General features: G+C 49.7%; 1 protein-coding gene across 1 annotated transcript in view; it reads right to left on the bottom strand.

Annotated features, from left to right (window-relative positions):
• Nucleotides 1-16,398, bottom strand: part of LOC144774080 (transient receptor potential cation channel subfamily M member 2-like) — a 358,014-nt gene that overhangs the window by 194,130 nt on the left and 147,486 nt on the right. Inside the window, exon 5 of the mRNA XM_078659107.1 lies at nt 3,767-3,947. Within this exon, the coding sequence (XP_078515233.1) occupies nt 3,767-3,947 (181 nt within the window). The remainder of the gene's footprint in view (nt 1-3,766; nt 3,948-16,398) is intronic.

Raw genomic sequence — 16,398 nt, 5'->3', positions numbered from 1 at the left:
AGGTAGCGCCGGTGGGCCGATAGGACGGGGATGTGGAAATAAGCGTCCTGCAAGTCCAACGCCATCATCCAGTCTCCAGGGTCTTGGGCAGCTAAGACCTGAGCCAATGTCAGCATCTTGAACTTCTCCTTCCGGAGGAAGCCGTTGATGTTCCGGAGGTCCAAGATAGGGCGTAGGCCTCCTTTGCCCTTCTTGGGAACTAGAAAGTAGTGGGAATAACAACCACACCCTACTTCTGGCCCAGGAACGCGCTCAATGGCCCCCTTGGCCAAGAGGGCCGTAACTTCCTCTTATAGAAGTTGCAAGGGATCCCCCGACACGCGGTGGTACTGCGGTGGCATGGCTGGAGGGGTCGCCTTGAAGGGGAGGGAGTAGCCCCTTCGGACGATTTGCAGCACCCACCTGTCCGACGTGATGGTACACCAGTGGAGGAGGTGAGGGTGAACCCTGCCCCCCACTGGTGTTGAATGGGCCTGAAAGCTCGGATTAGGCAGGCTTTGAGGCAGATGCTGCGGGAGCGGATGAGGACTGACCAGGCCTTTGTCCCCCTGAACCACCATGGCGGTGCCCACGTCTGCGACCGCGTGGAGGTTGGTTCTGCGGACTGTGGCTGGCTGGACGTGTGGGGGCACCCCTTCCTTGGCCGCGAAAGGGGCGAAAATCGTAAGTTTGCTGGCGCTGGCCTAGGACCAAAGACTTGGCCGTAGCCCTGGAGTCCTTAAAATGCTCTAGCGCACTCTCCGCTTTGTCGCCAAAGAGGCGACGGCCATCGAAGGGCATGTCCATGAGCGTGGCCTGGACATCCCCCGAGAAGTTGGCAGTCCTCAGCCAGGCGTGGCGACAAATCACCACCGACGTGGAAATCGCCCTGCCCAGCGAGTCCGTGGTGTCAAGTCCACATCGAATCGAGTATCTGCAGGGCTTGGGCGTGTCGTGTCCGTACCTCCACCGGACACTGTGGCAGCACCTCCGCAACCGTATCCCACAGAGAGTGGGTGTAACGGCCCAAAAGGCAGGCAGTGTTGACAGACCGCAGCCCCAAACTCAGAGAGGAGAACAGTTTCTTCGCAAACTGATCGTACCTTTTGGATTCCCGATCCGGATGAGCGGCCGGGAATGCGGTCTGGGACTTAGAGGCCTGGATAACCAGACTCTCGGGGTGGGGTAGGTGGACAGAAAGCAGGGGTGCCCGGAGCCGGGCGGTGGCGTCGGGCCACGTTCCGATCCACAGGGAGGCCTATAGAGGGCTTGGACCAGATGCCCATCAGAACACCGGTGAGGGATTCGTTAAATGGCAATAGAGGCTCGGAGGAGCTTGCCTGCGGTTTGAGGACCTCAGTGAGGAGGTTAGTCCTCACGGTCGCGACAGGGAGCTCAAGAGCCAAGGCCTTGGCCGCCCTGTTCTACACCATGCTATAAGTAGCCCCCTCCTCCGAAGCCACGGAGGGAGGAGAGATTAATCCAGTATCGGGCGAAGTGTCCAGACCACTGGCCTCCCCCAGTTCATCTGCCCAGTCCTGGCTTAACTGGCACTGCTGTGCCAGAGGGTCTTCAGACCCCTCCCAGTCCTCCTCGTCATCCATCTCCTGGAAACCAGGTAAAAATGATGGAGCCGGGTCATAAGTGAAGTGTGCACTCATCAATGCCAGAGACGGCGCCGAGCGGCGCCGTTCCGGCTTCACACCCGGACTGGGGCTGAAACCGGGGCCGGTGTTACCCGAAGACTGCACCGGGAGCAACACCATTGGGGTCGGCGCCAGCAGAGGAGTCGTGAGGTCGACTGGCGACAACCCTGATCAAGGCCTGGATCCTGTGGTGCCCTTTGGCGGGGGAACCGGAGTCGATGACGTAAACGGGGCCGGATCCGGAGCCCTTGCGGGCCCAAAGGCGCCTCAACAGGGTCCAACGGAGGGAAGTGAGTTCTCATGGCCACGAGGAAATCACATATCTCCTCCGGCATCGCATGCAGCCCAGGGACCAGCAGGTATGGAGCTGGACTCGACGCCTGCGGCTCCGGCGGAGCCACGTGGGCGGTGTTGCCTGAACCCCAGGCCGCGTCACGCTAGCATCGGGGGGAGTCGGAAGAGCGATGACTCTTCTTCGACTTCTTTTTAGAATACCTCGACTTACCGGAGGACTTGGAGCCCGACGAATGATGGTGGCTCATCGAGCGGCGATGACTGCGGCTCCGCGACCGGTCCCTCGACTTCCTTCTCGACCGTGATCTCGAGCGGAACAGAGCCGACTGCCGGACCTCAAGCAGCTTACGCGACCATTCCCGTCTAACCTTTGAGGTCAAGGCCCGGCAGTCGGGCACGACTTGTCATCATGGTCGGCCCGAGGCAGTAAAGGCACCGACGGGTCGGTCACCAACATTAGGTGGTGACAGGCCTCGCAAGGTTTACAACCAGGAATCCCTAGCGGCACTGCGAGTCGAAGTCGACTCGAAAAAGTGATCAAAAGAGATCCAAAAACTTAGTCAAAAAGTGACTAGAGTACTGCTCTACACGGATCTGCGCTCGCTGGCACGGAAAAAAGAAGAACTGACGTCAGCGCGCGAGGGCGGCATCTAAGTACTCCGATGACATCATCCCGGGGATCACGACACCAACGACAGACGCAAAGCCACATACGACGCCTACCGATGCGCAGGGGTACTGCTGACGAAAACGTTCCGGATCCAGCCTGACGCCTGGGGATATTCTAAGGTAAGGAATCTATCACTAACCTGTTTCTTTCAGACATGATGTTCCATAATGTAGATATATGTTTCAAGCCATGTTGGTGGTCAAATCGATGTGATTGGTCACAGAGTGCACTCGATATGGGTTTTACATAGTTCTGAAAAAGGCCTACGGACCATGTTTTCTGGAGAGCATTTGTTAATGCTATGAGTTTGTAAGTACTCTGGGAATGTCCTTTTTATAGAGAAATTTTCTAAAAATGTGTAAGTTCTAGCACACAAAAAATGTCAATGCATGAATACATTTAATGAGTTTAATTATTATGTCCTTAAGGTTTTTATCCGTACAGGAACACAAGACTAAACTTTGCCCATGCATTCCACCTGGGCAAAATGTATGCTCAGGGGTCTTGAACCTGTTATATATGTAGCTACAATCAAGTGTGGTCTGGTGTACAGGTCAGAAGACTGAGAATTCCTCCCATCCGTCGGTGTCCTGTTGTCGGTTTGCCAATCTGTGTTCTAACAGGAAACAGACAAAAAGTGTCTATAACATTCTAGATCTTCACCTTATGAGATCTAATGTGCATGTTTACCTGCTCCTTCTGGAAATGGGTAAAAACATAGCTTTTAATCCAGTTGTTGCCTAGCCTTTTCATCTTATTCTCCATCTTCTCTGAACATAACACAATTTTGCTGCTCTGAGGACACTGGTTGCATGGATTACCCATTGGTCATGTATTGTGAATTTTACTTTGGAGAGCCATTAGATGTACATTGAGCACAAGAGGTGTAATTAAATGGAAGTTAAGGATCACTTAACGCTACTTCAGTATAAAATTAAGCAAGTTGAATGTTCTTAGATGCAAACAGAGGAAGAATGCCCCAGCACCAATATGTTATACTTAAAACAGGATTGCAGTTGAAGATATGATAACAACAATGAAAAACCAGAACAGGCAACACAAAGAAAGTATTCACAGTTGGACCAAAAGGCATGAAGAAAAGAAACAGATCATGAGTTTTTTCATGTTGAACATAATTTATGATATCTACAATTCCACATGACAACAGTGGCCTTACCTCCTTTTGTCACAGTTTGGTCTGAGATATACTTCTCCATTTGTGTACGTAGTGGGATCTCCACACCATATTTCCCTTCGCTTCCGTCATCCACCAGAATAAAGTGTGAGTGGTTAGTGTCCAGGCAGCACAATCTTCCCTGGTTCTTTTCATCCAATATGTACTCAGCTGGTTGGTCCCCCTAAAAATAACAATGGGCAAAGTTTTAAAGTCCTGGTCTAATGGCAGGAGGTCCGACTAGTCCCAGTGAAAATTACAGAGTCCGGAGTCATCCCAGAGACTGTACCCATTCATTGTGTGGGCCATGTGTTGTGTTACTGCCTTTCACATGTCAGTCCACTGAGCAAGGACTTAGTAAACACACACAGATTTAAAAGCAATTGATGGCACTTGCTAATAACAGAATGACTGAAAAGTTCTAACTTACGGCCAGATGTAGGTAACTTCCATTTAGCGAGTCATTAATAGCGATTATTACTGAATCGCTATTAAGGACTCGCTAAATGGATTGTAGGTAGGAATCGCTAAAATATTAGCGATTCCTTAACATTCCTTAATAACGAATCGGTAATTCTGATTCGTTAGTAAGGAATACCTAGCCATTCATTCCTATGAGCTAGGAGGCCCATAGGAATGAATAGGAAGAGATTCACTATTAGCGATTCGGTATTAACGAATCGTTAATAGCGGGAGGTATTTCAAGGGTACCAGGGTGTTCAAAGGACACCCTGTTGCACCCCTGATATGTGCATGTGTGCACATGTGGCACTCATACATGCCCTAAGGGCATGGATGTGTGTCACATGGCACATAAAAAAAAGCAAAAAAGTGCTTTTTGTAAGGAAATCGCTACTTACCACCAACTTGGAGTTGGTGGTAAATAGCGATTCCTTAAGGCTGAGGTGCACTCTTTTTAGTGCTACCTACATTGCATTTAAGGAATCTGTATTTTCGATTCCTTAAATGCAAGAGCAAAATAAGGAATCTCTATTTAGCGATTCCTTATTTTGCATGTAGGTTTAAAGTCACCTACATCGCACATGGCTAAATACCAGTCGGTAACGCTGAAATTTACCGAATTTCGGCGTTGCCGACTGGTATTTAGCCACCTACATCTGGCCCTTAGTTTTTTTGTTGCTTTATTTCCAAAATTTAGTTTGGTCCCACACACATGGAGAAAGAAAAGGGTTGTCAGTACACCTTTCACCCACCAGGTCGTAGGATAGGAAAGAAACACTCTGGACAAGATCAGCTCAGACTCATTCACTGCACCATGAGTACTCAAACACTCAACCATACAGACGTTAAGTAGGTAGTTTATTTGACAGGTGAAATATATCACTCCAGTTTGTGACTTAATGGTAATGGACATGCACCCCTACCCTGAGTGCCCCAACTGAACTGATATATGGATCCCTAGTGCTGCTTTTTACTGTCATAAGCAAACATGGATCATGCGTATGCGGCATGACATGGGCCTGTCTCACGGATTGTGGTCTTGTTGGACCAGGATGGGCACCCAAAACACTACTGTCATAGTAGTGAATGACTACTGCCTTTAGAGTAAGAAAAGCTAGACAGTGGAACCCTATAGACCACAGCACCTGACCCGCTATCCCTATGTCATATGTATATACTCTGGAACTACCCAGAAATCCGTGTGCACACTGTAAAGCACCCACTGTCATAATGCAATTCCCATACAGGAATATCACAGTTTAAACAAAAGCAAAGGTGCACCACCAAAGACCCAGACAAGAATTTTTAAATCTGTGCCCACAAATGTATTCTTCAAAGTTCTTCTTTTATTTTGATATAGGATTAAAACACGATCAAGACGATCAAAACACATCCAATGCATTTCGTCCTTACAAAAGGACTTCTTCAGGGCACAACGAGTCTGTATGTTGAACACAGTGATAGATGATTCAAGGGATGGAAACAACCAGGGAAATGATACACTTCCGCCAGCTTGTCTGTTTTATAGACCAGGCAGATAGCTCTTCAAATATGTTGAGCGAAGAATGTGGTCCAACCAGTCATTAGCATGGTGCCACTGGTGATATCAAATTACTCGAAAGTTTCAATTGATTTTACGATAGTCAGCGACTTGTCTATCCAGATAAGACAAAACTTTGTATAATTACTCCAGGGTAGAATAGTCCATGGTCCTAAGTAAACACAAAGGAACCAATATAATTGGCTAAAGTGCCTTGACCGCCAGGATCAGTCGGTGTGCAGATTCCTAGCATCCGCTCGTCGGGAGTACCAGGAGTTGAGTAGCACAAGTGCGGTAGTGGCAGCATACCGTGTAATTATCAGTAGAAGAGCACAGGGCCTTGTTAACCTGTGTCACTGGAGTGAGCCCTACAGGTTCATTCATTCAAAGTTCTGCTGCTGTTTGCTTAAATCACCCTTGCGCCTACATTAGTTTGGTGTGGAGTACTGCACAGGTGAGGCGTACCTGCGCTGAGTGTATGTGTGCCTCAGAAGGGTACAATATAAGGATAGTGCAGAGCTGTGCAGCGTGTGCATGCTGAAAGTAAGTGGTGGGTGTATGTGTGCATTTGAGTGGTACAATACATGAAGAATGCAGTGCTGTGCAGTGAATACATGGTGAATGCATATACTGGGTGTATCTGTGCATGTGAATGGTACAGTACATGGCAAACTATGGGTTCCATTTTAGGAGAACCAGGAATGCACGGCGAAACATGTGGAAAAGAGGTAGAGGTAGCCCCCCCATGCCAGAGTTGTGTGTTGCTTCATTCCTGTGAGCTGGGCGGGACACATTGGAGAAAGGAGAGCCAGGATTCCTCTGTACACTTCAGCGGGCGCTCTTTGATTCAGAGAGAAGTCACCAGGAAGGGGCCTGGGTACAGCTCAGCAAGGAGATGGAGCTGATAAGAGAATGATAAAGAGTAGGCCTAGGGTCCTAGGCTAACCTTTTAATGCACATATCACGGTGGCTGACATCCAGGTGTGAACTCTAGTCTCTTCCATAGCCTATGCTGTGGGGCTCTCAGCTTTGGAGTCCCTCCTGCAGTGACAGACTGCTTTCAAGAGAAAGGGAGGGCAGAGGAGTGCACACTTCCGAGGCAAGCAGACCCACAACATAAACCTCAAAGACCCAGACTCTAAATAACATTTGATGTCTGGTAATGGACTATGAGAAGGGGAGCTTGAGACCTCAAACATTGTCAACTGTCAAGCAGCTAGTCGGGCTGTGCAAGGATAAAGAGCTCTGAAAGAATTATACCTGTACCCATAGGGTCCAAGTCCTCATAATCTCCCTGCTGGGCAAGGAGACATCACCCAGGGAATCCAAGATCACCTGCCCAGGACCCTTAAGCAGGAGCGCCTGCCTGCTTGCAAAGACCAGCGCAGCCTGTCAGGAAGATGAGAGTAGTGAAGAGCGAGAGGTCCAGTGGAGAATCCCCATATGGCAGGAGAGGCCACCATGGATGGATTGCCATGTGGAGTGGGTCGTAGCCCTTGCGCAGTGAAGAGCGGACGATCTTGAATGCCATGAGGGACCACAGAGCAGGCATCTGCTGCGCCAGTCCGGTTGATGCTTGTGTGCAGTAGAGGTATGGTGACCGTGTATGCCATAGAGGGTCACTAAAACAAGTAAGAAGTGCAACCTGTCAAGGAGCATCGCCAAAGGAGCGAAGCCATCATGGGACCTCATGGGCACCTACAACAGGATATGGGACGAGCATCAGGGACTTCGTACTGTGGAAATAAAATTGACAATTGTGCCCCATCATTTCCCTGTTTCTGCCTGACAGCCGTTGACGGACTTCAAAAGTGCACAACGCGGGGAATTCCCGCTAACTCCCTCGAGGCGAAGAGGGGGACCGACTGCGGCCCAGCATCCACACGAGGCGGTGAGGAAATAGCGGAACGTCCTGAACCAAAGCCCAACCTGCGAAGCAGACGAGTCCGAGGTTCTACAAATCCCACCTTGAAACGGCGCGCCGCGTTTTCCCAAAATCTTCAAGAGGCCTTCCAGTTATTTTTCGGTGAGTACTGCTGAAAAGTATAAAGACGAACCCACAGCTTTTGTGGGGGCGGTAAAGATACGCGTTTTGTTGGTTTCTCACCTATCTTTGGTGAGGACTACTAAAACTAGTATAAAAGACGGACTCACTACCTTGTGGGCACGGTAAAGATACATGTTTTTGTGGGTTTCTCACTTATTTTGTGAGGACTACTAAACTAGTATAAAAGACGGACTCACCTCTTTCGTGGGCACGGTAAAGATATTTGTTCTGTTTGTGTTTTTCGCACTTCTAAAATCTTTGAAAGTCTTGCCATCATGCCTATTTTCTCGAAAATACGTAAGATGGCAACCAAAAGGAGTATTCTTGAGAAGGAAATTCTCCTCCCTCCTCGGGATACTCCAGGACACTTCATGTATGCAAAACATGGTGTCGGTGCACTTATTTATTGTGATTTATGGGTGGATTATACTAAAGATCTAGAACACAGATATAGATGGCCAGAAAATGGTACTTTTGACATGGAATGTATTATAAAATTAGAGGAACAGTTATGGAAGAAAAAGAGATTCCGCCAGTCACAGAGTGACTCAGTAGAGTTATGGAGAAAAGAAGCCCATAGGAGGCAACAGAAGGAATTGCATAAAGTTGAAAAGGGTAAGAGAATGTCAGAGCAGGCCAAGAAAGAACAGTTACAAGAAATAGGGAAAGAAGTAGTTAGTGAAAGGAATAAAAGGGAACAATCAGCCATTTCTACTGGTTTTTTATCCTGTATTGCCATCTGCACCTGAAAACCTTAACATTGCATCAGCACAGCCTACAGCCCCACTACCAGAGGATACTTTCACCAATTTTCTCTTAGATACTCCACCTCCATATGAGGTTCCAGTAATTCAACACCCTCTGCCTTCTCTCAATATAAGATATATGACAATGATCTCATAGCCCAGCTTTTTCTAGCATTACCACGCTCACATCAAAGATTAGCAAGTCTTTACATGGTACAACATCTCATCACACTCAATGACACTCATTTTAAACATGATCCAAGACTCGAAGATTTTCTGTCTGACTGCGCTGATAACATGTTCCTCCACAATAGTTCAGTTTTTCTCAATACATTTATAGATTTTAGACAGAAATACCAGAAAAAGACTGAATATAAATCTTTCAATAATACGTGTGGATCAACTAATAGACTCCCTCAAACACGCCAGTTCCCCATGAGAGAGGTCCACCCCAGAACTGACACAAATGGAGCGCTACAACGCGTCTTCATTTATGTACCCTTGACAAAACTTGAGTTACTAAGGATGAAAGAGATGGTTCCCTCCCACTCAAAGGATCCTGCTGGATTCTTTAAGGAATTAGGAGATGTATTAATGATGGGAACATATACTCTTTCTGATATCACAGCAATTCTGAAATTATTGTTGCCATCAGGTATATATGACAAACTAAGAGAAAAGGATTGGGAAGTAGCAGGTGAACACATTAGATGGACTGAACTTCAGAATGACGAAAATACTAGAGTAGCAGGTCAAGGTATAGGAGACAGACTAAAAGCACTTCCTGGCACTATTTTAAAAGTGCTACCACAGTTACTAACAGTGAAAAAGGAGGACTGGGATGCCATTTCCTCCTGCAAACAGAAACATGGTGAAGACATTGGAGATTATTACACCAGACTTGAAAAGTGTTTTGCGGTAAATAGCGGCCTTACGCCGACAAGTGAAGCTTACCCGCATCTGTTTGTTTCCAAATTAGTAGATAACGCCTTGCCAGCCATTAAGGACAGAGTACTAAAAGTAGAAAGTACCTGGCAAGCACATACACCTCCACAGGTGTTACAAATGCTACAATATCACCAGAATCGCATTAGGGATGAAGAAGAAAATGATAAGAAACCCAGGAAAAGGCACAAAGGTGGAACAGGGAGAATTCCAACCCCCTGACCATCCATTTGAAGTTCCCCAGATGGACTATATCCAGATGGAGAGATGTAGAGGTCACAAGTATGTGCTAGTTGTAGTGTGTGCTCTGACCAGATGGACAGAAGCCTATCCCGTCCCAGATTACACTGCAACGACAACTGCTAAACAATTAGTTAGAGAGTTTTTCCCGAGGTATGGGTTGCCCCGTGTCATCTACTCAGATAACGGCCAACCTTTTTCCTCTGAACTCATGAAGCAAGTGTCTCTTCTGTTAGGGTACACTTGGAAGTTTCACTGTGTAAGACATCCTCAGGCAGCAGGTCTAGTAGAAAGACACAACCAAACTTTGAAGATAAAATTGGCCAAGATATGCACTGACAAAGGCGTGGACTGGATGGTAGCCTTACCGGTTGCCCTCTTTTACATGCGTATGGTAGCCCATTCCAGAACTGGCTTATCTCCATATGAAGTGGTCTTTGGCAGACCACCAAATATGTGGGGTACGCCAAGGCCTAAAAGGATAACTGATGTTGACAGTACTATGCTGACTGACTACCTGGCTTCCTTGATGTCTGCACTCCAATCTTGTCGTTCTCAGGTTGCTGCCACCTTCCCTGACAAAACCAACCCGGAAGAACACGCCATCCGACCCGGGGACTGGGTCCTCGTGAGGAACTTCGACCGGACCAGCCCACTCCAGCCCAGGTGGAAGAAGCCAAGACTCGTACTACTAACAACACGGACAGCAGTGAAGGTCGAGGGCAGGAAGGGCTGGCTCCACGCAAGCCACTGCCGGAAACCTTTTGGACAAAAAGACACTGTTGCTGATGGCCCTGCCAATCCCACTGACATTGTGACTGAACAATCTTTATTGCCTTTGGAACTAACCCCACAACAGGATTACAAATCAAAGTTAAGGTCTGCCATTCGGACTCTGGCTAATTAAGTCCATTGGGCGTCGGTCCAGTGGTGAAGCGGTTGGAGCATGGGAATGGATTTTAACACCTTGACTATGTGGGAGAAAGAAAAAAATGAACTCTAGAAAAATACATAATGGTCCTATTATATGTTTGACAGTATTATTTTTCCTCATGGCAGTTATGACGTGTCTTGGTTGGATTCTCCACACTGTTTTTCCTCCAACACAACACACCTCTCATCAATCAATCAATCAATCATGCCATTTGTATAGCGCACTACTCACCCGGGAGGGTCTCAAGGCGCTTGGGGGGAGGGGTATGCTACTGCTCGAACAGCCAGGTCTTGAGTTGTTTCCTGAAGGCGAGATGGCCCTGGGTCAGCCGAAGGTGGATGGGGAGGGAGTTCCAAGTCTTGGCAGCCAGGTAAGAGAAGGATCTTCCTCCGGCGGTGGCTCTTCGGATGCGTGGTACGGCTCCGAGGGCGAGGCTGGTGGACCGTAGCTGGCGGGTGGGCGTGTAGAAGGTCAGGCGGTCGTTGAGGTACTTGGGGCCCAGGTCGTGGAGAGACTTGTGTGCGTGGGTGAGGAGCCGGAACGTGATCCTCTTGTCGACGGGGAGCCAGTGCAGGTTCCTCAGGTGGCTGGAGATGTGGCTGCGTCGGCGGACATCCAGGATGAGTCGGGCGGAGGCGTTCTGGATGCGCTGGAGTCTTTTCTGTAGCTTGGGTGTGGTTCCGGCGTAGAGGGCGTTTCCGTAGTCCAGTTGGCTGGTGACGAGTGCCTGGGTGACAGTCTTCCTGGTCTCGGTCGGGATCCAGCGGAAGATCTTGCGAAGCATACGCAGGGTGTTGAAGCACGATGAGGAGACGGCGTTGACTTGTCTGGTCATCGAGAGGGAGGGGTCCAGGATGAAGCCCAGGTTGCGTGCGTGGTCGGTTGGCTTGGGTGGGGTGCCCAGGGCTGGGGGCCACCAGGAGTCGTCCCAGGTGGAGGGCGAAGATCCCAGGATGAGGACTTCCGTCTTGTCCGAGTTCAGTTTCAGGCGGCTGTCCTTCATCCACTCGGCGACGTCTTTCATCCCTTCGTGTAGGCAGGTTCTGGCGGTGTCGGGGTCTCTGGTGAGGGAGAGGATCAGCTGGGTGTCGTCGGCGTAAGAGATGATGTTGAGGTTGTGCTGGCGTGCGATGGCTGCGAGAGGTTTCATGTAGATGTTGAAGAGGGTGGGGCTGAGTGAAGATCCTTGCGGGACGCCGCAGATGACTTCGGTGGCCTCGGAGCAAAACGGGGGGAGGCGGACTCTTTGTGTTCTTCCGGCGAGGAACGAGATGATCCACTCCAGTGCCTTCTCTTGGATACCGATGTTGCTGAGGCGCTGGACTAGGGTGCAGTGGCAGACCGTGTCGAACGCAGCGGAGAGATCCAGGAGGATGAGGGCCACTGTTTCCCCCTTGTCGAGCAGGGTCCGGATGTCGTCGGTGGCTGCGATGAGCGCGGTCTCGGTGCTGTGGTTGGCTCTGAAGCCGGACTGCGAGGGGTCGAGGGATCCGTTCGTCTCGAGGAAGGCGGTCAGCTGTCTGTTGACGATCTTCTCGATGACTTTAGCAGGAAAAGGGAGGAGCGAGATGGGGCGGAAGTTTTTGAGATCGGTGGGGTCCGCTGTAGGTTTATCAGGAGGGCGCTGATCTCGGCGTGCTTCCAGCTCTCCGGGAAGGTGGCGGTGTTGAAGGAGGCGTTGATGATGTTCTGGAGTTGGGGTGCGATGGTGGAGTCGGCCTTGTTGAAGACGTGGTGTGGGCAGGGGTCGGTCGGTGATTCGGAGTGGATGGTGTTCATCGTGCGGGCTGTGTCTTCGGTGGTCACCGTGGTCCAGGTGCGAAGGGTGGCGGTGGGGGGCGTTGGTTCGACGGTTGGGTGCGTGGGTGGGGCGCCGAAGCTGTTGTGGATGTCGGCGATCTTGCGGTGGAAGAACGAGGCGAGGGAGTCGCAGAGGTCTTGTGACAGAGTGATGTCGTTGGTGCCGGTGCTGGGGTTGGAGAACTCCTTGACGATAGTGAAGAGCTCTTTGCTGTCGTGGGCATTGTTGTCCAGTCGTTCCTTCAGGGATTTCTTCTTGGTTGTGCGGATGAGCTGGTGGTGCTTGCGGGTAGCGTGTTTGAGGGCGGTCATGTTGTCGGTAGTCCGGTCGAGGAGCCAGGCTTTCTCAAGGGTGCGGCAGGTCTTCTTGGAGTCCTTGAGGTCGTCGGTGAACCAGGATGCCTTCTTGCTTCCGGGTCTGCTGGGAGGGTTCTTTAGTGGCGCGAGGTCGTCGGCGCAGGCGGTCAGCCACTGTGTGAAGTTGCGGGCTGCTTCGTTGGGGTCCGTTGTGTTGGCGGGTGGGCTCTGGCTGAGGGAGGTGGTGAGCTGGTCTGCGGTGATCTTGCTCCAATTCCTGTGAGGTACCTGTTGCGGGTGGTGGTGGGTCGTGGATCTTTTGAAGCTGAAGTGGACGCAGCTGTGGTCGGTCCAGTGGAGTCCGGTGGCGTGGCTGAAGGTGATGTACTTGCTGGAAGAGAAGACGGGATCAAGCGTGTGGCCGGCGTAGTGGGTGGGGGTGTTGACCAGTTGCTTGAGTCCGAGGTTGGCGAGGTTTTCCAGCAGGGCGGTGGTGTTGCGGTCCTTGTTGTTCTCCAGGTGGAAGTTGAGGTCCCCGAGGAGGATGTAATCAGTGGAGGGGAGGGCGTGCGGGCTGATGAAGTCTGTGATGTCTTCGCTGAATTGTGTGCGTGGTCCCGGGGGTCTGTAGACGAGGGTGCCTCTGAGGGTCGTCTTAGGGTCGGTGTGAATCTGGAAGTGGAGATGTTCGGCTGCGGCAAAGGAGTCGTTGGCGTCGGTCGTGATGCGGATGGTGTTCCTGTGGACGATGGCAATGCCACCTCCGGTCTGGTTGATGCGGTCCCTCCTGATGATCTTGTACCCGTCCGGGATGGCGATGGCAATGTCGGGTGCAGAAGAGGCGTTCATCCAGGTTTCCGTGAGGAAGGCGACATCCGGTGATGTAGCGTCGAGGAGGTTCCAGAGTTCCACGGTGTGTCTGTGGACGGAGTGGGTGTTGATCAGGATGCACTTGAGGTGGTTGCTGCTGGTCTCATACACCCAACAGCACTCAGGAACACACCTATCACGACCTACCCCCTCATGAACAAGCCCATAGACTAGCCTTGCGAAACAATACCTTCATACAGATGCTACACCACACTCAGCAGGCCAGTAATAGCACCAATTGTTGGATATGTGGCCGCATCCCACCTCATCAGAAAAAGGGAGGGATGCCTCTTTTTCCTTTCCCATTCTCTTATAATGGAACTTGTGAAGCCTGGTTCGCCCTAATAACAGCTGACGATACTACCCCCACCTCCTGCCCTGACGGAAATAATTCATGCAAGAATGGGTGGCCTTGGGGGGATTTAAACAAGGTACTCAATAGTGCCTGTTACCCTAATAAGGAGGGAGATCCTCAGGCGACAGGTACAGTCCTAGAAAGTGAAGAATACAAGCAAGGGAACATGACCATGTCCTACAAGATGTTAAATACCAAACCTAAAAAGAATGCTGGTCCCCCTTCCATCTCGGTCTCACCAGTAAAAGGACACCTGTGCATCCAGAAAAATGGCTCTGTTCCATTAGGACACAGTGACTGTCATACCACTATAAGTTTTGAAGACAGAAGAAAGTCCTCATTTCTAGCATCTCGCCATACTTATTTCATCTGTGGCCAAATGGCCTATGTGCAGCTGCCCTTGAACTGGGGGGGAACTTGCTATATAGCATTCCTGTTACCCCCTGTCTTTGTGGCCCCATCCACTTACCACCGAGACCTCCTAGTGCCCCATGTCAGACATAAAAGAACGATCGATACCTCCTTGGTTGACCAAACAGAAACCTCATGGGAACAATATACAGATTTTAACAAAGGGTTCTTCTTCTTTGTTGGCCCTGTACAGAACAGCAAGCTTATACGCAGGTTGACAAGGACCTTAGAGGCTGTTGTAAACCAGACGGCGTCTGCCCTTGGGAGCTTAGCTTGGGAGTCTGCCATATGATTGGTTACTCTCCAAAATCGCCTTGTCCTTGACATCATCTTGGCTGACAGAGGCGGAGCCTGTAAAATTATAGGCTCTAGCTGCTGTATATTTATTCCTGATAATTCCCCATCTGTATACACGGCCATAACAAAATTACACAAGATAGCCGTAAGTTTACATCAAGAACCTGGCACTTGGACGTGGTCTGACTGGTTCTGGAAGATAATATCGTCCTGGGGATGGGAACTGCTGTCAGCAGCAGGTATAATATTCCTGATAATAACTGGATGCTGCCTTTGCATCCAATGTGGTCCTGCCCTGTGCGGTCTATGCGCTGCAAACTGCATTCCTAAACCTCTTGTCCAGCAGAGAGAAAGGGAAAGAATTATGCTACAAGAATGTATAAATGATCTCATGCAAATTGAGATATAATGTAGGTACACTCTGGGGCAAGGAGGGAATGTGGAAATAAAATTGACAATTGTGCCCCATCATTTCCCTGTTTCTGCCTGACAGCCATTTTTCTCAGACAAACACCCATTTTGTGTGTGACATGCTCTCAGCAACTTGTCTGAAAACTGTCCTTCACATCTCCATTGAATCTTGCACAACCCCCTGCTCCTTGTGGTCCAAGAAGCCTGTCTGTGTGCCCTCCCCCAGTTGTGCCAGAGACTCAGCCACATCCTGTCCATTGTTGGTAACTCAGCCTGTCACACCAACTGCCCTGTGACCACCCCCAACTGAAAGAGGAAGCACGAGGTTAGGCCCTGAAACCACACCAACTAATAGAGGAAGCACAAGGTTGTACACTGTGAACACACACATTTCTGTGGTTCTGCCAATTCTGGGAACCAGCAGCAGATAGTTCCTGTTCTTAACTGTAAGACACCCTGCACCTGGCATCTTAGTTCATTGACCACCCCTTCCTGTGTTTCAGCCAATTCCCAGAACCAGCAGATAGTTCCTGTTTTAAGAAAAAGTTACTGCAAGCCAGAGAGCAGATGGTCTCTGTTTTACACAAGATAGTTCCTCTTTTTGACATGAAGCACGAGCACAAACCCCAAATGAGGAAGCCTCCCCCTTCCAACTGTCAGACTATTTCACATTGCAAGTCCCCTCACGAAGCCTAAGACACGCCCCCATTTCTTCACAATCTGCCCCTCTTGCTGATTTTTGTTCCTCTATCTGCCGTGACCTGTTTGTTCCTCTATTTTTGCCTCGTGACCAAGACTGTATAAATGTCCTGCTGTTGAAAATAAAACACCCACTTCAAGAGAGGGACTTGAGAGATTGCTCCTGTGCCCGCTTGGCGCTGGAAGCGCTCCCCTTAACTCGAGTTATTGGTCTCCTCCTCCTTCATTTGAGCACCACGGACTCCTCGCTTTGCATTGACAAGAAATTATGATTTATTAAGCATAGAAATTCAGAAATGAGGTAATAAGTAAATTTAATTTACCACAGTACCACCTTCTCTCTACCGCGGGATGGACCAAAAGATTTACCCTGGCAGTAGGAGCCACGAGGAGCCTCCGGTCATTGCGTATGTGAAGAAACTTGGGGATCGCAAATACAGCCCTCCTAGTAAGGTCACAACAATGTTCTGAGAGAATCTATACTGAACGCCTGGTACCTATGAACAAGGAGCAGGCAATCCCCCGAAAAGTGCATGTTACATTCAAGCACTACCAGAAATATTAAAGTAAAGAACACAACA

This window comes from Lissotriton helveticus, chromosome 8 (assembly GCF_964261635.1).
Source record: "Lissotriton helveticus chromosome 8, aLisHel1.1, whole genome shotgun sequence".
NCBI lineage: Eukaryota > Metazoa > Chordata > Amphibia > Caudata > Salamandridae > Lissotriton > Lissotriton helveticus.
Note: the sequence above shows the minus strand (reverse complement) of the source record. Positions and strands in the feature narration are given on the sequence as shown.